This window comes from Rhinoderma darwinii, chromosome 13 (genome assembly GCF_050947455.1).
Source record: "Rhinoderma darwinii isolate aRhiDar2 chromosome 13, aRhiDar2.hap1, whole genome shotgun sequence".
Lineage (NCBI taxonomy): Eukaryota > Metazoa > Chordata > Amphibia > Anura > Rhinodermatidae > Rhinoderma > Rhinoderma darwinii.
Genome location: NC_134699.1, coordinates 50,604,693 through 50,629,553, shown reverse-complemented (window position 1 = coordinate 50,629,553; position 24,861 = coordinate 50,604,693). Strand labels below are relative to the sequence as shown.

Genomic DNA, 24,861 nt, shown 5'->3' with positions numbered 1-24,861 from the left:
ATGAACTTTTCAAAACAGAAGAGCTCTTCTGTAGTCTAATGCTTCCATATCCATAAGTAAATTGAAAAAAAATATCTTTAAAAAACTTTTTGCCATTTTTGACTGTTTTCAGTGAACAGATCTGTAAATGCCGCTCTTGCTGTCATTTAGCCTGTATTGTAAAAGGGGTTTTAAGAATTTTTTATATTGATAGGCTACCCTTAAAATAGGCCATCAATATCTGATTGGTGGGAGTCCAACTACTGGAACCCCCACCGATCAGCTGACTGAAGGGGCTGTGACGTTCTGTTACACACCGCGTCTCCTTCATTGATAACTAGGCACAGCGCTGTACATTTGGTAGTGGCGGTGGCTGGTATTGCAGCTCAGTTGCATTAACTTGAATAGGACTGAGCTGCAGAGTGCTGCAGCACCAGACACAGCTGCTACAAAATGTACGCAGCTGTGTCTGGTAAACAATGAAGGGGACGAGGCGCTGACCTGTGTGGGTGTTAAGTGTCCGAACCCCACAATTCTGATCTTGATGGCCTATACTAAGGATATGAAATCAACATCAAAGTCCCGGAAAACCCCTTTAAGTAACCTTTAACTATAAAAACAGACTGAGTACTGTTAGGCTATGTTCACATGGGTAGCAAAAAACCGTCTGAAAATATGGAGCTGTTTTCAAGGGAAAACCGCTCCTGATTTCCAGCCGTTTTTTAAGCAACTAGCGTTTTTTACGTTAGTTTTTGGAGCTGTTTTTCTATTGAGTCAATGGAAAATGGCTCCAAAAATGGCTCAAGAAGTGACATGCACTTCTTTTTATGGGGCGTCTTTTTACGCTCCGTATTTTGAAAATGAGGCGTTAAATAACGCCCCGTCGGAACAGAACTCTGTATTTCCCATTAAAATCAATGGGCAGATGTTTGTAGGTGTTCTCCTTCCGATTTTTCAGCCGTTTTGGCCGCTTACAGCACGAAAAACGGCTGAAAATAGCCCGTGTGAACATATCCTTATACTTGTAACAGAATTCTAAGGTGGCCGCTGTTAGTCATAATTTATAGTAGTGTGTACATTATCTCTTATTATGCAATATCATATAAATTTTCTTCTGCAGAACCTCTTTTGGAAAAGGGTGGTTTATATCATTTATTGACATAATATAAACAGTTTCTACAAAATGAGGATCCGCAGTAGTTGAGGTTTGTGTATACAGTTATGTTTGTGCCCTATATAATGCCATTCAGAGTGTTCCCTCCCATACAGTGCAGGCCACAGTGTCCTCCAGTGTCAGCCACAATGTATGCCACACAGTTTTAAGATCACAGCTCATGCTTGTGCAGGATTTTTGTGGCCATTTTCCATTTACATACCTCAATTTTGCTTTGGTTCATTTAGCAATAAATAACGGGATTCATTTTTGTTCAGGAATTTATCTTGTGGGTATGACAAGTGAAAATAATTGTATAGAATAGTATTTGTTAATTTACAGTACATGGCCATGCTATATTTTTATGATATAAAGTCAAATCTTTTTCTGCGAATCTTACAGTTCTATTCTGTGAGAGAGGAGCTACATAGAGTGAGAATGGAGCTGCAGGTAGCTCAAAGCTGGACTACCAGAGTCCAATGTGAAGAAGAATTGCAAGTTCTGCAGAAAGAAAACAATATGCTAAAGGAGAGGCTGGAAGGACAAAATAGCCTGGTAAGAAAGTAAACTACTGAACTTTTCTGTACCTAAATTCTGCACAGTACCATATTCTTCAGACTATAAGACATTTTTTTAGCAAGATAAAAACATTTTAAAAAGTGCCTTGTTATATAGTATAAAATAGCAAGAAGTGAGGCCATTTGTCACAACTAAACCTCATGAATCCACATTAGATGGTTACAATGGTTTATACTCTGAATGGCCCCTGGTTATAAGTGGTGAACCCCAAAGTGGGACCGTTATCTTTTATTTTTTATTCATGATATAGAGGATGGGATTAATAGCACTGTTTCTATTTTTGCAGATGACACCAAGCTATGTAGTATTGTTCAGTCTATGGAAGATGTTCATAAATTACAAGCGGATTTGGACATATTCTCCCATATGTCTAAACAGCAGATTATGACCACATGTTGGGATATTACCGTACTCGGGAGAAATTGCTTTACATATGTTGGGGTGCTTTTTCTCCTTTACTTCTTGTTAAACCTGGTTACATTTGGTTGATAATTTCGGTATTTATTTCTTGAAAAACACCAAAATTTTAAAAAAATGTGTAAAAATTAGCATTTTTCTAAATTTAAACGCATAGTAATACAGATAGTAATACCTCGCAAAATAGTTACTAGTTAACATTTCCCATATGTCTACATCATTTTTTGAATGTTCTTTTATTTTTCTAGGACGTTACAAGGCTTAGAATTTTAGCAGCAATTTCTCATATTTTAAATAAAATTTCAAAAGGCCATTTTTTCAGGGACCAGTTCAGTTCTGAAGTGGCTTTCAGGGCCTTATATATTAGAAAATCCCCAGAAGTCACCCTATTTTGAAAACTGCACCCTTCAAGGTATTCGAATCAGCATTCACAAAGTGTTTTAACCCTTTAGGCATTTCACAGGAATTAAAGCAAAGTAGAGGTGAAATTTACAAATTTTATTTTTTTTGCCGAAATTCATTCCTAATAATTTTTTCTTGTAACAGAAGGTTTTACCCGAGAAATGCAACTCAATATTTTATTGCCCAGATTCTGCAGTTTTTAGAAATATCCCACATGTGGCCCTAGTGCGCTAATGGACTGAAACACAGGCCTCTGAAGCAAAGGAGCACCCAGTGGATTTTGGGCCTCCTTTTTTTTTAGAATATATTTTAGGCACCTTGTCAGGATTGAAGAGGTCTTGTGGTGGCAAAACAGTGGAAACTCCCCAAAGGTTACCCCATTTTGGAAACTACACCTCTTAAGGAATTTATCTAGGGGTATACTTTGCATTTTAACCACACAGATTTTTCGCTAAATATATTGGAGTTAGTCTGTAAAAATGAAAATCTACTGTTTTTCTGAAAAAACATAGAAATTTTTAATATTTACAAGGAATAATGAAGAAAATGCACACCAAAATTTGTAAAGCAATGTCTCCCGATTACAGCAATACCCCATATGTGGTAATAAACTGCTGATTGGACGCACAGCAGGGCTCAGAAGGGTAGGAGCGCCATTTGGATTTTGGAGCACAGATTTTGCTGGAATGGTTTTCGGTGCCATGTCGCGTTTGCAACGCCCTGGGGGGACCAAAACAGTGGAAACCCCCAAAGTTGCCCCATTTTGGAAACACCCCTCAAGGAATTTTTCTAGGGGTATAGTGAGCATTTAGACCCCACTGGTCTTTTGCAGAATTTATTAGAATTAGGCCGAGAAAATGAAAATCAAAATTTTTTTCCACTACAATGTTGTCTCGTTTTCAAAAGGGATAAAAGGAGAAAAAAAACAACCAATTTTTGTAAAGCAATTTCTCCCTAGTACGGAAAAATCCCACATGGGTTCATACATTTTTTTCATTAGAAATGAATTAACTCTTTCAGGACTGATCCATATTTTGCTTTCTTATTTTCGTTTTTCACTCCCCACATACTTCGAGCCATAACTTTTTTCTTTTTCCGTCAGTAGAGTGGTGTGGGGGCTTATTTTTTGGCGGAGTAGCTGTAGTTTCTATTGACACCATTTAAAGTGCCATAAAATGTACTGGAAAACTGAAAAAAAATTATTTACGGGCTGATATAGGAAAAAAATCTGATTCCACTTTTTGGGGTTTTCGTTTTTACAGCTTTCGCCGTATGGTAAAAACGAAAACGTAACTTTATTCTGCGGCTCAATACAATTACGGTGATACTAAATTTATACCGTTTTTTTATATTATACTACTTTTACAAAGAAAAATCGAATTGTTAAAGTAAAAATTGTTTTGTTTCACCACATTCTTGAGAGCCGTAACTTTTTTATTTTTTCGGTTGATTGAGCAGAGGGAGGTCTTATTTTTTGCGGGATGAGCTGTAGTTTTTATTGGTACCATTTTTTGGTACATAAAAAGTGATCCAAAAGTTGTATTTCATTTTTTGTTTTAGAGCTAAAGTGACAAAAAAAGACAGCAATTTTGGTGGTTTAAATTATTTACGTTTTTTACGGTGTTCACCGTGCAGGTTAAATAATGGTATATTGTAATAGTTCTGACTTTTACGGACGTAGCGATACCAATTTCGTTAATTTTTTTACATTACTTTAGAAGAAAAATGGGAAATGTTTTTTTTTTTAACTTTAAACTTTTTTCTTTCTCACTACTAATAACTTTAATTCTTCGACACATTTTATTAGTCCCCTTAGGGGACTTGAAACAGAGATCATTGGATCGCTGGTACAATATACTGCAATACTACTGTATTGCAGTATATTGTTATTTTTACAGGCTTCTGTAACCGCACGATCCCTGTCCCTGTCCGTTAGTCCTGGGTGTCAGCTGTAATACACAGCTGACACCCACAGCGTATGGAGCGGGCTCAGCACGTGAGCCGGCTCCATACATCAACCCCCGCACCATGACGTGCTATTAAGTCATAGTGCGCAAATGGGTTAATCCACAGCGTGTGAATATTGCAATTTTCCTCTGGTATGCCATTTTAGTGCATAATATGTCGTGCCCAGTTTGTGCCACTGAAGACAAATACCTCATAAAACGTTAATCGGGTTCTCCTGGGTATGGCGATGCCATATATGTGGGCGCAAACTGCTGTTTGGGCACGCTGCAGGGCTCAGAAGGGAGGAAGCGCCATTTTGCTTTTGGAGTGCAGATTTTGCTTGGTAGTAGTTCTGTTTGGGGTTTTGCTGGTATTTCAGTTTATAATGTGGGGGCATATGTAATCTGTGCGGAAAACATCAGGGCACAATAAGAGGGTATAATAATGCCGTAAATAAATAATAATTCATAGATGTGTGGCCGGTGTCGCACTGATAAATGGCGCCCGATCTTATCCGATTTTGGACACTGCACATTTTGCATCGCCATATTCTGAGAGCCAGAACTTTTTGATTTTTTCACCATCAGAGCGGTGTGAGGGCTTATTTGTTGTGGGACAATCTGTACTTTTCATTGGTATCATTTTGGGGTATATGCGATTTTTTTGATCACTTTTTGTTAAAATTTTTTGCAAGCCGGGTGACCAAAAACAAGCAATTCTGACAATGTTTTTTAGTTTATTTTTTGCAGCGTTCACCGTGTGCTATAAATGACAGTTTTACTTTATTTTGCGGGCCGGTACGATTATGTATATAGGTTTCTTTATGTTTTGCAGCGTTTGCGCAATAAAATCACTTCTTTATAAAATAATTTATTTTCTGTGTCACCATATTCTGAGCCGTAACTTTTTTATTTTTTAGTCCAAAAAGCTGTGTAAGGGCTTGTTTTTTGTGGGACGGGTTGTAGTTTTTATCTGTACTATTTTCGGGTACATGTGACTATTTTGATCACCTTTTATTCTCTATTTTGGGAGGGGTAGTGACCAAAAAAATTGCGATTCTGGTGTAATTTTTTATTGATTTTTTTCGGGTGTTCATCGTGCGGGAAAAATAACATTATAATTTTATAGTTTGGGTCGTTACGAACGCGGTGATACCAAATATGTGTACTTTTTTTAATGTGTTCATTTTTTTTCCTATAATGGAATTCTTATTATAGGAAAAAAAGAACGTATAACTTTTATTTTTATACTTTTTTAAAAACATTTTTTTTACCTTTTTTTAAACTTCTTTTACTTGTCCCACTAGGGGACATTTAGACTTGCAGCTTTGAACGCTGCTAGAGTACTTTACACTACCTACGTAGTGTAATGCATTCCAACTGTCATTGTGACGTGACAGTCACACTGACAGGAAGCCTCTGAGGACCGGCCGGAGGCTGCTCCTCTGAGACTTCCATACATGGCAACCCGGAGGCCATTGTCTGGCCTCCGATTGCCACGATAAGCATCGGCAGCACCCACAATCACTTCGTGGGGACTGCCGATGTGTTTCAAACCCCTTAAATGCGGCAAACGCAATCTGTCGTCGCATTTATGGGGTTAATTGCCGAAATCAACGGCGATGGTCCGCTGACCGGCAAGACTGGAGTATCAGCTGTCGGGGACAGCTGACCTCCCGGTTCCCGGACACTGTCTGTTAAGACAGTGTGCGCCGGGAACTACTCCGCAACTGTACGTCCTGATGTGGGAAGCAAGACCTGTGCAGGACGTACAGTTGCGGCGCAGCGCGTTAAGAGGTTAGTTTCTGTGAAACGCCTAAAGGGTTAAGAAACTTTCTAAATGCTGTTTTGAATACTTTGAGGGTGCATTTATTAAAATGGGGTGATTTATGGGGGTTTGTAAGGTATGGGCCCCTCAAAGCCACTTCAGAACTGAACTGGTCCCTGAAAAAGTAACCTTTTGAAATTTGTTGCTAAAGTTATAAGCCTTGTAACGTCCTAGAAATATAAAAGGATGTTCAGAAAATGATGCCAATCTAAATTAGACATATGGGAAATGTTAACTAGTAACTATTTGGTGTAATATAACTATCTGTTTTACAAGCAGATGCATTTAAAAAAAATTCTAATTTTTGCAATTTTTCGCTAAATTTTGATGTTTTTTACAATTAAATACTGAATGTAATGACCAAATTTTACTACTAACATAAAGTCCAATGTGTCACGAGAAAGCAATCTCAGAATCGCTTGGATATGTAAAAGCATTCCAAAGACACTTTAGATTTGAAAAATGACACTCTGTCAGGAAGGTCAAAATTGGCCGCAGCGGGAAGGGGTTAACATTTAAATTGTGTTACTCCATACACCGTGCGGGTTAAATAATGTTATATTGTAATAATTCAGACTTTTATGGAAACAGCAATACCAGTTATGTTAATTTTTTTTACGTAGCTTGTGAGGGAAAATAGAAAAAGCCGGATATTTTGAATATATTAGTCCCCCTTGGTCACTTGAACCCACGAACATAGGATCGCTTGCACAACATACTACAATATTACTAACCTATTGCAGTATTTTGTGATTTCTACAGGCTCCTTAACCGTCATACCTCCAAAACATTCAGCGGGACAGTCCCGGATTCCGGGCGTTGTCCTGGGCGGCCGGCGGTATGACCCATGTCAACTGTATCTGCATCCTGTGGGCACTCTGTGCAGCACTATCTACATGAGCACTGTGGCACTATGTGGGCACTATCTACAGTGGGCACTGTGGCACTATGTGGGCAGTGTGGCAGTATGTGGGCACTGGCACCTTTTTTGTGGGAACTATCTATGACAGAGGTTGGGATGGAGAAGTATGAAAGTAAAAGCGTACAAAGCGAGCTCAGTCTGCTCCATAAGAGTGTCAGCTATATGAAACTGTCCCGCTTGTTTAATCCCTTAGATCCCGTGGTCAATAGCAACCGTGGCATCTAAGTCCTTAGAGAATGGGGGCAACCGTCTCTGACGTCCCATTGCCCTCCCTCGATGTGATCGCAGGGGGGGGGGGCGATTGTTGTCATGGCAGCCTGGTGGCTGAAAGCCCCCAGGTCTGTTATCTTTGTACTCCTATTAAAGGGGGTTTTACACTGGGCAATTATCAAGCAAAGGATAGTTCATAGAACGCTCGTTGACAATAATTGCCCTGTGTAAACAGGGCAGCGATCAGCAGATGAACAAGCAAATGCTTGTTCATCTGCTGGTTGTATCGTTTTAAAAAATTAAAATATTATCATTGCCGGTAGGGCATCTTCCTGTGTAAACAGGCAGACGCGCTGCCGACATGATAATAACATATGGGGACAAGCGATCGGAGTAACGACCGCTCGTCCCCATACATAGCTCCTTGTAAAAGGAGCAAACGAGTGCCGATCAACGCGCTATCTCGTTGATCGGCGCTCGCAGCACCGGCCGATGTAATAGGGCCTTTAGTCCTGCCAGAGGCAGGGCTTAATAGCACCTGTCTAAATTACGGTTAGTATTGCAGTCTATCGTGCAATCTTTTAAATTAATGGTGGTTCAATTCCCCAAAGGGGGGACTAATAAAACACTTTAGATACAGTAAAAGTTTTTTTAATATATATTAAAAAAAATCTTAAAGTTTGAAAAACCCCCGTTTCCCATTTTCCACTTAAAGCAATGTTAAAAAAAAAAAACATAACTGGTATCGCCGCACCTGTAAAAGTCGGAACTATTACAATATATCATTATTTAATCCGCATGATGGACAGCATAAAAAAACACCAAAATCAGTTTTTTGGTCACCTCATTTCCCACAAATTTTTTTATAAAAAGTGATCATAAAGTCTTATGTATCCCAAAATGGTACTAATAAAAACTACAGCTCACCCTGCGAAAAAAAAACCCTCATAACGCTGAATCAACGGAAAAAATAAAAAAGTAATAAACGTACGACTCTCAGAATATGGCAAAACAAAACAATTTATTTTTAATAATTCATTTTTATCTTGTAAAAGTAGTTAAACATTAAAAAAAAACTATATAAAATTTGGTGTTGACGTAATTGTATTGACCCGTAGAATAAAGTTAACATGAAGTTTTTTTTGCATGTGAACGCTATAAAAACTAAAACCCATAAAACAATGGAGAAATCACTGTTTTTTTCCCCATTCCACTCCACAAAGAATTTTTTTCCAGATTACAATAAATGGTACCATATAAAACTACAACTCCCCCCAATAAACAAAAATTTAAATCCTTAAAATGGCTGAAGAGGGAAGGGGTTAATAAGAGCACAGATATGGCAGACCTGGGGACTACATTAAGCTGACATGACATCAATTGTCACCCCAGGATCATGTTGTGGGGGGCGGGGGGGGGGGGGGTGACGTGCACGGCTACCTTTTTATACACAATATGGACAAAAGTATTGGGAAACATACACATTACACCTACAGGAGCTTTTATGACATGGCATTATAAATCTATAGACCTTAATATGGAGTTAATTCCCCTTTTGCAGTTAAAAATGTGTCTGTAGGAATTTTTGTCCATTCATCCAGAAGAGCAATTGTAAGGTCAGACACTGATGTTGGACAAGAGGGCCGGGCTCGTAATCTCCGTTCTATTTCATCCCAAAGGTGTTCGATGGAGTTTAGGTCAGACGAGTTAAGTTCTTCCACACCAAACTCACCCAACCATTCCTTTCTAGTGACAACCATTATTATTAGAGCCAAAACATGGGATTACCTTTTTTGGTGACTTTTTAGAATAAGCTGTCATGTCTGGTACGTGAGGAATAACACCATATCTGGCCATTACCTGACTTACGTATGTTGGTTTTTTTTAGCAGTTGTTTACCCTCTGCCGGCTCTCCCTAATTCTTAGTTTCCCTAAGCTAGTGGGTCAAGTCTAATTGCTATCATGTCTGCCATAAATTGCACGCATAGAGAAGAAAACACCCTGCTCTCTTGTGTCTTTATACCACATTCTCAGAAGCAGCAGCAGCATGGAGAACATGCATAGCAGTAATAAGCAGTGTAGCTGGGAATCCAGCACTTGGGTGAGATAGAACACTTACTAGAAGCAGATGCAGCATCTCTGCATGTGTTTCTCTCACTGCCTCTCTCTCACTCTGCTTCTGCTTCCTCCTGCCCCTCCCCCTCTTTAGACTTCTATGAGAAGCTGTAACCTGATCCTTCAGTGATCTTATAGTACATCTCATCTTGAGGGCACATACTTCTCAGTAAATTCAGAGTGAGTGAGAACGATGCATGAGGCCAAACATTTAGCGAACCATTTTTTTGTCACAAACTATCATTACTGAAGAATTTATCTCAAAACATTATTTCTGGTCTACAAGTGCTCAAGTTTATTCAAATTAAAATAACTCCTTCTTGATTTTGCACTCATTACCTAAGGTGGAACTGGATGGACCAAACCATTGCTCAGATGAGACATTCGCAAGTTCAGAAGCATTAATGGCTCAGCTTAGGACAGCCGTAAAGAAAATTGCTGCTGGTATAGCATCTGAAAAGCTGGTAAGTTTCTTTTCACAAATATTTTAATGAATTTGTTATTTGCTACATATTCTGGTCACTTATGTAAATCTACACTTTAAAGAGGCTCTGTCACCAGATTTTGCAACCCCTATCTGCTATTGCAGCAGATCGGCGCTGCAATGGAGATAAGAGTAACGTTTTTATTTTTAAAAAACGAGAATTTTTGGCCAAGTTATGACCATTTTTGTATTTATGCAAATGAGGCTTGCTAAAGTCCAACTGGGTGTGTTTAAAGTAAAAGTCCAACTGGGCGTGTATTATGTGTGTTACATCTTGGCGTGTTTACTTCTTTTACTAGCTGGGCGTTCTGACGAGAAGTATCATCCACTTCTCTTCAGAACGCCCTGCTTCTGGCAGTGCAGACACAGCGTGTTCTCGAGAGATCACGCTGTGTCGTCACTCACTTCCTGCCCCAGGTCCTGCATCGTGTCGGACGAGCGAGGACACATCGGCACCAGAGGCTACAGTTGATTCTGCAGCAGCATCGGCATTTGCAGGTAAGTCGATGTAGCTACTTACCTGCAAACGCAGATGCTGCTGCAGAATCAACTGTAGCCTCTAGTGCCGATGTGGCCGACACGATGCAGGACCTGGGGCAGGAAGTGAGTGACGTCACAGCGTGATCTCTCGAGAACACGCTGTGTGTCTGCACTGCCAGAAGCTGGGTGTTAACGAACAGAAGTGGATGATGCTGATTCGTCAACATCATACACTCCCATTCCTAACGCCCAGCTAGTAAAAGAAGTAAAAACGCCCCGATGTACGCACATAATACACGCCCAGTTGTACTTTTACTGTAAACACGCCCAGTTGTACTTTTGCAAGCCTCATTTGCATAAATACAAAAATGGTCATAACTTGGCCAAAAATGCTCGTTTTTTAAAAATAAAAACGTTACTGTAATCTACATTGCAGCGCCGATCTGCTGCAATAGCAGATAGGGGTTGCAAAATCTGGTGACAGAGCCTCTTTAACATGTCCCCATGGCTCTCCCTGATTGAATTGGAGGGCACACCCCATGTGAAGTGATTTTTTAAATTCTCTAAGCAATGTGGACATATCAATATGTGATCCTCACTTACACAGTATATACAGATAAGGTTGATGTAAATGAAGAAAAAAAACACCAACAGTTGGACTTTACAATAACTTATTAATTAAAAAAACATTAACGTTAATGCGTGGATTATAAATTGTTAATGGCTGCACGATTTTGCAGGTATTTCCACAGTTAAATCTGCAAAACCATGTGGTTATTAACATTGATTGTTAATGGCTGTGTGGTTTTGTGGGTAAAACTGCAGTACTACATGACAAATCGTGTGGCCATCAACTATCAATTTGTGATCCAAGCACACTGCGCGTGGGTGTGGCTTTCAGCTACATGCGGATGCTGCTACGTGTGTCCTCAACCTAAGGCCGAATTCAGACAACCATAGTATACGTCCGTGTGACGGCCTTTAAAGCAACGCATGTATTTCAATTGGGCTGTTCACACGGCCGTTGTTTCAACGGACCGTGTGAAGGATCTGTTGAAGAATAGAACATGTCCTATTTTCTTCCATTTTCACGGATACCTCGATAGACTCAAGTTTATGGGGATCCGTGAAATCGGGACCTGCACGGGTGCAACTCGGACGTGAAAAACTACCCTTTGGCAGACACAACCTCTAGCAGGCATTTGTTATAACTGACAAATAACTAACATGTATTAGCATACAGAAAGTTTATAGGTTTAAAATAAATATTTAAAATAGTAATCACTTAAAGGGACACTAAACCTTAAAAAACAAAAAGAAAATAAATACATATATAAAATTGTCCCCTATAAATAAGGGTATGTTCACACGCAGTGCTTTCAAGCATTTTTCTGGGCGTAAACGCCTCGAAAAAGGCCTGAAAAAACGGAAGCTGAACACCTCCAAACATCTGCCAATTGATTTCAATAAGAAAAACTGCGTTTCGTTCAGATGGGGCGTTTTTTACAGATCTGTATTTTACAGCCGTTTTTACTTTTGCGTGTGAACATACCTGAAGACTTTCAGTAAGCTGTAGGAACAAGTCGTTTTTCTCAAATCTTGCAGACACAGATGGAGTTCTTTCCTCCTCCATCTTCAGCTGGGGATCGGCTGATATCAAAATTGTGCACCAGCATGACATCACTGCTGATACCTAGTAGTTCAGGAATAGGGGCAGGGCTTAGTCCCCATTTAATGGAGTATGTTAGCTTTTGCAATGCTGAAGGACCTGAAGCAACTCCAAGGCAGGAATGACACTTGGTAAGTTTTATATGTTTGTTATTTTCTTTTACTTTGTGTTAAGTTCGTATGTGGAGAGAAACTGGTTATATACACATTTTTTAACATTTTCTGTAAAATTTGTAGAAAAATACTTTTCTGTTATTTGTACAAAAATGCAGCAAACATCTTCAACTGAAATTCTGAAAAAAATGCAACTTGCTGAAACACCCTTACATTGTGAAAGTTATCCAACTTTCCCAGATTCTTGAAAGGCAAACTTTTCTAGATATGACACAATTTGGTAGCCAAGAGGGGGATTTTTCTAGGTAGATTTAGTATTCAGAAGATCTTAGTTACAGCTCCATATGATTTGTTACCCAGATCTTTCTGATTTACCTGAAATTTTTGTTAACAAAAAAAGGGGGTAGTGAAAGAATTGAAAGAATCTCTGACTAACAAAAGAAACAAAGTGGGGCCCCAAAGATCCAATCCATAAAAGACATCAGGTTGCTGGAAGACAGATGGGAGGAAGAGATTCCCCGGATACAAGAATCTCCCAGGACTGTAGCCATGAAAGACATATTGCCCGGATCTGCCTGCACCACTATAAAAGAAGCAACAACACAAATTGAAACTAGATTGGCCTTCGGCAAACCAAAGGGGTAGAAGCCGAATTATGCACCCTCTTTAGAAGACAATGATATGGTCGGAGAATTCCCTGTGGTGGTGGCCAAGTTCAAAGGAATCAAACTATCTTGCCTTGTGTACACTGGACCCCACGTGACTACCATAGCTAGAGCTTGGGCCCAAAATACTGGAAACATGTTCCGAACTCAAGAGCCCCATACACAGTTTTAAGAAAATGTAGCTTGACTTTAATGGCTTTCAATGACTTTTGTTTTGTAATATCACTTTACATCAAGTTTTTAGAGTCAAGATAAAGATTGCTACATCTGTAGGCTTGGCCAGGTCCCCCTTTGTGCTTGAATGCGTGGACAGTGGCTCTGTGTCTAATCCGCTCCCTCATATGGAGGACTCCCTTCTGTCCTTGGGCAGTGCAAAATATTTCTCCACCTTGGATTTGGCAAGCGTTCATTATGCCAATGGGACTTTGAGTTTCTGCGTATGCCGCTCGGGCTCACAAATGCCAAACTAACCTTTCAGAGACTGACGGAAATATTCTTGGGGGAGATCAATTTTGAGTGCATGCTCAAATACTTGGATGACATCATTATCTTCTCGGCTACCTTCCCTGAGCTTCTGGAGAGGCTGGATCTGGTACTGATCCGATTAAAAGAGCATGTGCTGAAACTGAAACTCAGCCAGTTTCATTTGTTTCAAGAAAACAATGGATACTTGGGTCATGTGGCGAAGTTTTAAAGGACTAGAAGCCGTGCTGTCTTAAGTACTAAATTGAATGAGCAGGTAATCGCTTATGCCAGCTACACGCTATGCTACACGCTACACTGCACTCTGCTTTGCTAGCTACTTGCCTATATGTTCCTATCCCTGAGTTGACTCTGCCCACTCCATTGACTCCGTCTTAAGACCACCCATATACCTTCCAATGTGCATCAGTACAGTATAGGTAAATCTATTCCCAGTATGCCCAGCTCTACATCTAGTTTACAATGGCTACTTCCTGTACTGAGGATCATTAAAATGCTAATTAGGCAGTAGAGAAGAATCTATGACCAAATAGCCTTTGGGCATACTGACACCTCAATGGGTGAACACCACTGAATGATATCAGTATATATTATATCCATTTACCAGGTATATTTTATATGGTCATAAGACAGAGTGTCTGGATGGGAACAATATTCTCCTGTAACAAGAACTAAAGTTAATTTTGTCTGGAATTGCTGACATTGGTATTGACTATCACAGAGAACTCTGCAGACATTTTACTGGGAGCAGAGTTTGCTGTACTAATATTAATCCCCTAATACATCTCGATGCCACCTGGCTGGAAGCATTAGAGCAGAATTGGATGGCTAGACTTAGCAAGTTCAAGATCAAAGTGCAGTATCGACCAGGCCATAGTAATGGGAAGGCTTTCTGTCATAGCTATGGTGTATGTGGACCCACTGGGCCGCTCCGCCGTACCTGGGTAGAAGATCCGGCAAACACTCGGCAAGGCTGACACTTGGCGTCCAGACACGTGGAGTAGTAACAAATGGAGAAGCAGACACTTGGCACAGACGACACTTGGCACAGACGACATTTGGCACAGACGACACTTGGCACAGACGACACTTGGCACAGACGACACTCTCGACTCTAGATTTCGCACTGGAACAAACAATTATTGGATACGGGATACAGGAAACGGGAACACTGGATACAGGATAGAACTAAGGGACCATTTGCAATGACTAACATGGGCAGACACAACAACGCTCAGGCAAGGAGAGGAAGGGCAGAGTCATTTTTAAAGTTCAGGATGTATAGGGATTGGCTCAGGAACTTTGCATTGGTGCACGTATGCTCGTTCCCAGCCTTAAAGGGGCCAGCACGCACCACTGCAAAGTTCCCTAGCCAATCTTTGACTCCTCACTGATGCATTCTTTGTTGAGGGCTAGAGCTTTTATGACTAAATTAGAAATTAATTACATTTGTTTTCCTTTTTATATATAATTGAGAAAGGCTTTATATTTTGCTCTCCTGTTACTTCATAAGGTTTCCGAGGAAGTAATAAATCCTCCTTAAGGGGTTACTGTACTGTTAAATATATGCAGAATTTCTTTCAGTGAAAAAAGTACGTACATATCTGTGAATTTTTTAAATTTGTAGCAAAGTCAATTTGTTCATGATTTTTGTTATTTTACGTAACCTTTATCTTTATATACTGTTTGAATGATTAGCAATTATTGATCCATATGTCCACAAATTTTAAAAAATAGAAAAAAAACATTGGGTATCCTTACTTTTTCACATAGTAGACCAATGACAAAGTTTTTTTTAATTTATGTGGTACCTAGACCATGATAGTTCTCTGATAATACTGTTAAAAAAGTAACTCCCTATTTGTAGTATCTAAGTCATATGGAAATTGCATTTTTTTTTCAGTGGAAAGAGGAGAAAGAGACAATGCTTCAAGACTGTCAACATTTGCAGGATAATTATGACATCTTGAAGAAGAAAACTGAAGCCTTCCATGATCAAGTTTCAGAACTCCAGAAAGAACGTGACCAGGTACTCAAATTAAGAGCAAATGAGTCTAAGAAAAGTGTGCTGTATGAGTGATGGCATATTCATGGCTGAATTCGGGCAATTTTTTGAGCATTATCAATTGATAGACCAAACCAAAGAAAAATGAACCTCCATTAGGATTTACAGTGTCTTGTGAAAATATTCACTCCTTTGGCGTTTTTCCTGTTTTGTTGCATTACAACCTGGATTAAAATTGGATTTTATGTAATGGACCTGTCAAAATACTCAAAACGGTTAGAGGAATGAAAAAAAAAATATCTTGTTTAAAATAAAAACAAAACGTGAATGCAATGTATTCATCCCCTTTACTATTAAATTCCTAGGTCAAATCAATTAACTTATAAGGGTTGCCTAGACATTTTTTTTTATTGATGGCCTATCCTTAGGATTGATCATTAATATCAGATCAGTGGGGGTCCGACTCAAGTCACCCCCGCTGATCAGCTCACTAAAGGGGCCACGGCGTTCGTTGCAGCGACCTCTTCAGTGTTTACCAGGCACAGCACCATACACATCAGTAGCGACTGTGCCTGGGATTGCAGCTTAGTTACGTTCACTTGAATAGGACCTTGAATAGTAGCGTAGTCACAGCCGCTCTGGATGTGTACGGAGCTGTGCCTGTAAACTAGCAAAAGGCTGTGGCGACGAACCCTGCAGCCCCATAAATCAGCTGATCGGCGGGGTGACGGAAGCCAAATCCCCACCAATCTGATATTGATTACCTGTCCCAAGGATAGGCCATCAATAAAAAATTTTGGGACAACAACTTTAAAGGGTAACTAAACGTTCAACAAAGTTCTGATATGTCATAGTGACATGTCAGAAGTTTTGATTGGTGGGGGTCTGAACACTGAGACCCCACCAATTGCTAAAACGAAGCGGCAGAAGTGCTCGTGTGAGAGCTCAGCCGCTTAGTTTAGAATTTAGAATTTCTATTGAGCCCATACTCCGATACATTGATTTCCGGAAAAAGACGATCAGAAACTAAGCGGCTGAGCTCTCATACGAGCACTTCTGCAGCTTCGTTTTAGCAATTGCTATGACATGTCAGAAGTTTGTTGAGCGTTTAGTTACGCTTTAAATAATTACATAATTAGTAGAATAAGGTCCCACTGTGTGCAATTAAAGTGCCCCCTTATCTGCCCCAAGATGTCAGAATAAATACACCTATTCTGAAAGGCCTCTCAGTCTGGAACACCACTAAGCAAGCAACACGAAAACCATGAAGCTCTACTAATAGGTCTGAGACATAGTTGTGGAGGAGGATAGATCAGGGTTAGGGTCTATAAAAAAAATTCACCAACTTTGAAAATCCCTCGGAGCACCATTAATTCCATTATAAAAAAGAATGGAAAGAATATGGCACAACTATAAATCTGACAAAAGAAGACCGCTTGACAAAACTTACAGAACGAGCAAGGAGGGCATTAATCGGAGACTCCACAAAGTAAGCAACGTTAACACTGAAGGAGCTCCAAAAATCCACAGCAGAGATGGAAGTATCTCTCTATAGGACCACTATAAGCCATACACTCAGATTGGGGATTTATGAAAGAATGGCCATTGCATAAAGAAAAACATAAGAAAACAAGCCAACAGCATGTGGCAGACTCTTCAAACACATAGAAGAAGGTTCTTGAGTCAGATGAGACTAAAATGTTACTTTTTGACTGTCCTGGGAAATGGTATGTGTGGTGCAAACCCAACACTTCCCATCACCCGAGGAACAACATTCCGACAATGAAGCATGGTGGTGGCGGATGCATTTCTTGAACAGGGACTAGAAAACTGGTCAAGATTGAAGGAAATATAATTGGCAGTAAATACAGGGAAATTCTTGAGGAAACCTGTTTCAATCTGCAAGAGATTTCAGACTGGGACGGAGGTTCACCTTCCAGCAGGACAATGAACTTAGACATATTGCTAAAGCTACACTGGAGAGGTTTAAAGGGAAACATCTAAATGTCTTGGAATGGCCGAGTCAAAGCCCAGACCCCAATCCAATTAAAAATCTGTGGCATGACGTAAACACTGCTGTACACCAGCGCAACCCATCTAACTTGAAGGAGTTGGAGCAGTTCTGCCTGGAAGAATGCACAAAAATCCCAGTGTCCTGATGTGCTAAGCTGCAGCAAAAGGCGGCTCCACAAAGTATTGACTTTCAGGGGGTGAATACTTACAGTATGCACATTACGTTTTCTGTATTTTGTCTTAATTATTGTTTGTGTCACTGTAAAAAATATTTTGCACCTTCAAAGTGGCAGGCATGTTGTGTAATTCAAGGTTTTAATTCAAGAAAATAGGGAAAACAAAGAGGGGGGTGGATACTTTCACAAGGCACTATATATCATATGACTTCTGGCAAGTATTATAACTGCTAAAGAGAGCAATTCAGCAGTAGCGTAACTAAAGGATTCACAGTTGCGACCGGGCTCCATAGTGCATAGCCCTCCTGCCACATTAGGCCCTTCAAAGCCTGGCACATATTCCTGATACTGGCTAGCATCTGGACATTGTGTGGCGCAGTGCATACAAAGTCCTTGCCCAGGCCAGCGTTTAGATGTTGTGTGCATAAGCGCAGGCTGACAAAGCAGATGTATGCCCAAGCAACTTCGTATCTGTAGCACTCACTGCCACAATGCCGGTGCCTCCATGTGGCGTTTTTGTGGGTACCCCACAGCTGGCTTTCCTTGCTACCTACCTCCCCCATCTGCCTGCGGTCTGACAGATCTAATGCCTATGGCCTCTGCTTCTGGTGTTTAGGATGGAGTGACACATTTTTCCACTGCCCGATGGCCCGGACTAGTGTAGTACTCACCCCTGCGCCACTGTGGCCTACTGTTCTCTTGGAATTGACTTTCTCCTGGTCTGCAGGCTACAACATATGTCTGTCATCGGGGGCTGACTTATACAGCCATTTAAAGTGGCTGACTGACTGGACCTTTTGGAATGAAATATAGCCAGCTAAAAAAGGACAGGTGGAACAGTGCCTCATAGGGTAAAAACTTTTGGTAGGGGGCACAGAATTGTAGGTAAAATGACCTCACCTGGTCAGGTTGCGCTATTATTTAGGCACAACAATAAGTTTAGGCATAGTTTGGAGGTGTAGCTAATGTCCTAAATCCCTCACTTGGCGGCTCACCAGACTCCAGTAGAATAAACAGAAGGCTTCAGTTTATATTATTCGTTCCAATTGTTTTTACATTTTTAATTCTTCTAAAAGTAATGGACTTCAGGGTGTCACATACTCCTTCTTCATAGAGATAGCTATAATGACATTGTGCAATCAGTATTTAAATACACCCAAAAATTTTTTAACTAAATGTGCAAAGTAGTAGTTCTGCCCACAAGAGTGTTCATCGACCAGAACAGCACAAATTCTTAAATCTTCAAAAGGTAAAAAATATCGAGGCACTCACCGAATTTATCAAAAACTTACTTCACAACAATTTAGGTCTGTTACATGTGGAACAAGTCTATGGCCGTTTCAAGTGGTGTCACGCTTTCTCAAGGGCCTTAAGAAAGCGTGACACCACACGAAACGACCATAGGCTTGTTCCACATCTAACAGACCATGAACGTTGCATAAAAGAAGATTTTGCTAAATTCGGTGAGTGCCTCAATATTTTTTAAATGTTGTTGTGGGACTAGAAGGTCGCTTAAACTGGTCTATCCTGAATTTCAGCGCATCACTGTTTTTTCCCCTACCATAACACAATAGTGCATCCAACACTATCTGCCTAAATCCATTTACAAAACTTTTTGTCACCTAGCGCATGGTGTTTGCATTAGATTTGATACTCCAGCCATTAAACTCTTGTATAACGTGTGGTGGATTGCCCCCATAGCTACTCTTATACAGTATAATTCCCCATAGCTGCCCCATACTGTATAATGCCCCCACAGATGCCTTATACAGTATAATGCCCCTATAAATTCCCATATACAATAAAATGCCCCCATAGCTACCACCATACACTATAAAGCTCCCACAGCTGCCCCATACAGTATAATTCCCCTGTAGCTTCCCCATACAATATAATGCTCCCATAGCTGCCCCTATACAGTATAATGGTCCCTTAGCTGCCCCCACACAGTATAATGGTCCCTTAGTTGCCCCTAGTGACAGTACCCACATGGTGCCAGTGCCCATGTAGATAGTGCCACACACAGTGCCCATGTAGATAGTGTCCCAGTGTCCCCTGTATATAGTGCCACACACCCCTGAAAAATAGCGCCCCACCCCCTGTAGATAGCGATACCCACTGTAGCCATTGGGACGCCCTCTAGGAGCATTGGCAATGCCATGGCCGGGGATCCAGCTCAAGATGGAGCCACTGACGTCAATGTCCATATATGGATAGTGACGTCAGGGATTCCGTCCAGGAGTGGAATCCCCGGCCATAGCGTTGGCAATGCTCTGACAGGGAATTCCGCTCCAGGAGAATCAACTGACGTCACTGGGAGCGGAATCCCCAACAATAGCTTCGCCAATGCTCTGGTCGGTGATTCTGCTAGAGGAGGAGCCACTAACGTCACTGTCCATATATACACAGTGACATCATGGACTTCCCTGGGCTCAGCGCTTAAAGTAGTGCTGTTCCTGGAGAGTCCTCTGTACTAATGCTGAAGCAGGGAGCGGACGGTTCCCTGCTTCAGCATTTGGTTTAACTGTATCTGAGTACTGAGGACGCAGATACAGTTGACGCCGGGAGTCTGGGATAAACCACCGGCCGCTCGGGACAGACTGTGTCTCTGAATCAGGGACGGTTGGGAGGTATGCTCAAAGGTTATCCTGCAACTACAGCGCTCTCCATGGACCTTTGGTAAGGAAGGTGAGTGAGACCTCCGGCATGTTTGCTCTATATAGTTCTCCTCCATAAGAGACCTTGCTGCCACATTAACTTTTACCAATCTGGGAGAGGAGGTCCCATTTAGAAAGTTTTGCATGGGGCCCAGCCCTTTCTAGTTACGCTCCTGTACTGCAGTGTTGGGATGTAAATCCTGTCATCCCTTTTGTTGTGCCTTTCCTATCATAAACACAATACTCAGTCCAGTGTAAGGCCATAGCTGTATTTAAGGTCCGTGATTACAGGCACGGACAGCTGCGGACTGTAACCTGCATTTCCGGGCCGTACTCCCATTATAAAGTATCGGAGCACTGTCCGTAAATTAAAAAAATAGGACATGACCTATTTTTTGCGCATCATTTCTATGGTCTGAAAACCTTCCCGTAAATATACGGGAAAGTGTCCATGGGCCATAGAAATTAATGGATCAGTATTTTGATCCGCAATTACGGATCCGTAATTGCGGATGAAAATTACGTCGTGTGCATGGGGCCTAAAACCTAACATTGCCTAGCTTGTAGTTTCTTTTTAAAACCTAATATTTTTGACCCAGTTTTTTGCAAATAGAAAATTGTTTGGTTAATATAAACAATATTTCTGTCTGTTAAAACATTAGTCACGTTTTCACAAATCTTCACCTTTTCAGCTGTATTGCTGTCATGGTGGACATGCAAATACTGTGCATTTTAGGACTTTTACACACTATTGTATTACTAATTGTTCATCAATTCTAAAACGGCTAATAATCTGACTTTTTTTTAATGCACTCTGTTTTTTTGCACAGGCATACAGAGCAAGAGACATGGTTCAAACTGAGATTTCACAATTACTGAATGAGAAGGATTCACTTAGAAAACAAGTTATGAATCTTACTGAATGCAATTCAGAACTCAAACAGCAGATTCGATGTTTGGAGGCACAGGTACAGATCTGGATGGTAAGATGAAATTTGGTCAGACAAACTCACTTTCCCATAAATTGACATGCAGAATGCCACCCATGGCAGCTTTAATGTAATTTAGCATAAAATAATTAAATGGGCATGAAAGTTCATGTTTAAGGTCTGATCTATGTCTACATGCATGTAACCTTAAACCCAATATATTTGTCGAGGTTCAGACAGCACTAGGTTTTCAGGTGGGTGAATGAGTAGTGGCCCAACCCAATTTGTATAAAGAAGGTACTATGCACACCAATGGGAGTGATTTCCCAAGACATTCTTTAATTTATTTTTGCCAGTATCAGTGCAACATTTCGGTCAAGTCCTTGACCTTCCTCAGGCACTGTGTCACGGTTGTGGGGTATGTGGACCCACTAGGCCACTCTGCCTTAGCGGAGAAGCAGCTGGCCAAACAACAGTCACTAACAGTCTCTGGGTACCTGGGTAGAAAATCAGGCAAGTACTCGGAGTAGCAGATATCTGGTGAAGCAGGCACAGATGATGCGTTGCGTAGCAGATAACACTGGACATGGCAAATTACACCAGACGTGGCCGATGCCAACAGACGTGGCAGATGAGGCACACACGACACCAACAATAGGCTTAGGCTCAGGAACAAACAGCAACAGGATACTGGATACGGGAAGCATGATACGGGAACACTGGAAGCAGGATACAACTAAGGGACCATTTGCATAGATGAACACAGGAAAAAAAAACAATGCTCAGGCAAGGAGAGGCAGGGCAGAGCCCTTTTTAAAGTCCAGGGTGTTACTGGGTTGATTGGGAGACTTTAGACAGGTGCGTGTGCTGGCCCTTTAAGGCCTGGAGTGAGCGCGCGCGCACCCTACAGGACACAGGAGAGCACGGCTGACCGCGGGTGTAACACACTGTAGTATGCTGGATTCTGCAAGATGGCACTATGTATGGGGCTGGCCGCTACAGGAGGCCATACATGACGCAATATCGCAGAATCCAGCATACTACAGTGCCTGTGTAAGGACAAGGATTTTTTGCACTGATACTGGCAAAAATAAATAAATATTATTCTTGGAAAATCACTCCTATTGGTGTTCATAGTACCTTCTTTATACTTAAACCCAATATATTTCCTTAAAGAAGACGCCCTGTACAATTTAAAAGTTCTATCCAGTATTTTTTAGGTTTTAATTGTTTTCGTTGCGTATATAGCACCAAAATATTCACAGCGCTGTCACCATTCATAGTCTTTATGCCCAAAGGGTCTCACAAACTAATTTTCCTAGGTCACACACACTAGTGCAAATTTAATAAAAGTCAGTATGTTTCTAATTTTTAAAAACCATGCAACTACGTGCAAATATTTTAACCCTCTTCCTTCATTATCATGTACATGCACGTCACAGGAAGGGACCTCTTACCGCATTCTTGCGTGCATGTATGTGATGGTGATTGTCTGGGCAAAAGCGCTGTGGTGGTGTGAATCACCGTGGAAACCCAGTCACAGCCAGGCTCCTGCTAGAACGGCCGGGATTGGAGAAAACTTTTATACCAGCCATTTAACCCCTTAGGCTACGTTCACATCTCCGTCGGGAGTCTGTTCATGGGTTCCGTCGGAGCTTTCCGTCAGGGGAACTCATGAACAGAATACAAACTGAAACAAATGGAAACCATAGGTTTCCGTTTGGATCACCATGGATTTCAATGGTGACGTATCCGGTGCAAATGCTTTTCCTTTGTCACCATTGTGCAAGGGTTCCGTCATTTTGATGGAATCAATACCGTAGACGACCGCGCTATTCATTCCGTGAAAACTACGGAAACCATTGGGCTCCCAGGTCTGCCATGACTATTTGCCTATTAGGCTGTGCCAAGAGATGGCCTAATAAACCGCCTGTCAGTTTTAAACTACTGAGTATACCAAAATATTATATCAGTGATCAGAAGAGTGCATTATGAAGTCCCATAATGGGACTTAAAAAAAAATTTAAGTGAAGTGTAAACTGAAGCCTGTAAAAATGACCATAAACAGCAATACATTAGTATTGCAGTGTATTGTACCAGCGATCCAGCAATCGCTGGTTCAAATCCTTAGGGGGACTATAACAAGTGTAAAAATAAGTTTAATAAATTTTTCAGTAGTTAAAAAAATAATTACGTTTCCCCATTTTTCCGCTACAGTAATGTAAAAAATAAACAAAATTAGCATCGCTGCATCCGTAAGTCCAAACTATTACAATAGAACATTATTTAACTCACACGGTGAACGCCGTCACCCTAGCTCACAAATTTGTTTTAGAAAAAGTGATCAAAAAATTGTATGCTAAAAAAATGGTACCAATAAAAACTTCAGCTCGTCCCGCAAAAAAATAAGTCCTCACACCGCTCAATCGATGAAAAAATAAAAAAGTTATTGTGGTGAAACAAAACTTTCTTTAAACAAATAGTTTTTTTCTTTGTAACAGTAGTAAAATAGAAAAAAATATATAAAATTGGTATCACCGTAATCGTATTAAACCGCAGAATAAAGTGAAGCTATAGTTTTCACCACACAGTGAAAACCGTAAAAACTAAACACAAAAAAAAAGGAGGAATCACAGTTTTTTTCCAATTCCACAAATGTTTTTTTTTTCAGTTTCCCACTACATTATATGGTACTTTAAATAGTGCCAATATAAACTACAACTCCTCATGCAAAAAAATAAGCCTTCACACCACTCTATTGACTGAAAAATAAAAAGTTATAGCTCCTGGAAGGCGGGGGGGGGGGGGGTGAAAAACGAAAAAGCAAAAAATGGCTTTATCCCGAAGGTATTAAACTTAAACTACCTAAGCTGTTAGGTTAGCTTGATAGCTCAGGATTGGTCTTAACTGTGGTAGAGACAAGGGATTGGAGTCACACAGTGTCTGCTGAGGTCGCTCCATGTGCCCGCATTAGTGATGTTCTCTTTGGGGGATAAATCATTTTTGCAGCAGGAGTATAAAAGAAAAAAAACCTACTTTTTTGGTCAGCTGTCTTCACTGCGTGTGTGTGTCCTGCCTTAGTGAGGTTTAATTGTCTCCTTAAGGCTGGGTTCACACAAGCATGTTACGTCCGTAAAGGACAGACCGTATTTCGGCCGCAAGTCCCGGACTGAACACACTGCAGGGAGCCGGGCTCCTAGCATCATAGTTATGTACGACGCTAGGAGTTTACTGCTCCGTGTGGCCTTACCCTTAGAGAACAAATAAATTTAAACATTTTTGAACTGGCAGTCTGCGGTTGTCCACATTTGAGGTTGTCGCTGTCCTCTGCTGGGAAATAAATTAACTATAGAAGTTTTGGAAGAGGCAGCTGATTTTCTGCACAGCATTTGTGTGTAAGTCATCTGCAAACTGGAGAAGCAAACTCTTCAATAAAAATGATACACTCGCCTATAGGTTAAGGCAGTGAAGAAACTTGTCTCCTAAAACCCATCAAAAATAAAAGGAATAAGGAAGGAACATGTCTCAGTCTCTTCCAAGCTGGGCAGTCGATCGATCTGGTCATCTTGCTAGAGTACTGAGAAGCTGGATCAATCAGCTGTCAGGTCTAGCATCCACTCATATTAGGCAGCACCA

General features: G+C 40.8%; 1 protein-coding gene across 1 annotated transcript in view; it reads left to right on the top strand.

The window, feature by feature from the left end:
* Nucleotides 1–24,861, top strand: part of CARD14 (caspase recruitment domain family member 14) — a 91,673-nt gene that overhangs the window by 6,181 nt on the left and 60,631 nt on the right. The window contains exons 4-7 of the mRNA XM_075846669.1: nucleotides 1,508–1,687; nucleotides 9,896–10,015; nucleotides 15,349–15,474; nucleotides 21,127–21,279. Coding sequence (XP_075702784.1) covers nucleotides 1,508–1,687; nucleotides 9,896–10,015; nucleotides 15,349–15,474; nucleotides 21,127–21,279 — 579 coding nt within the window. The remainder of the gene's footprint in view (nucleotides 1–1,507; nucleotides 1,688–9,895; nucleotides 10,016–15,348; nucleotides 15,475–21,126; nucleotides 21,280–24,861) is intronic.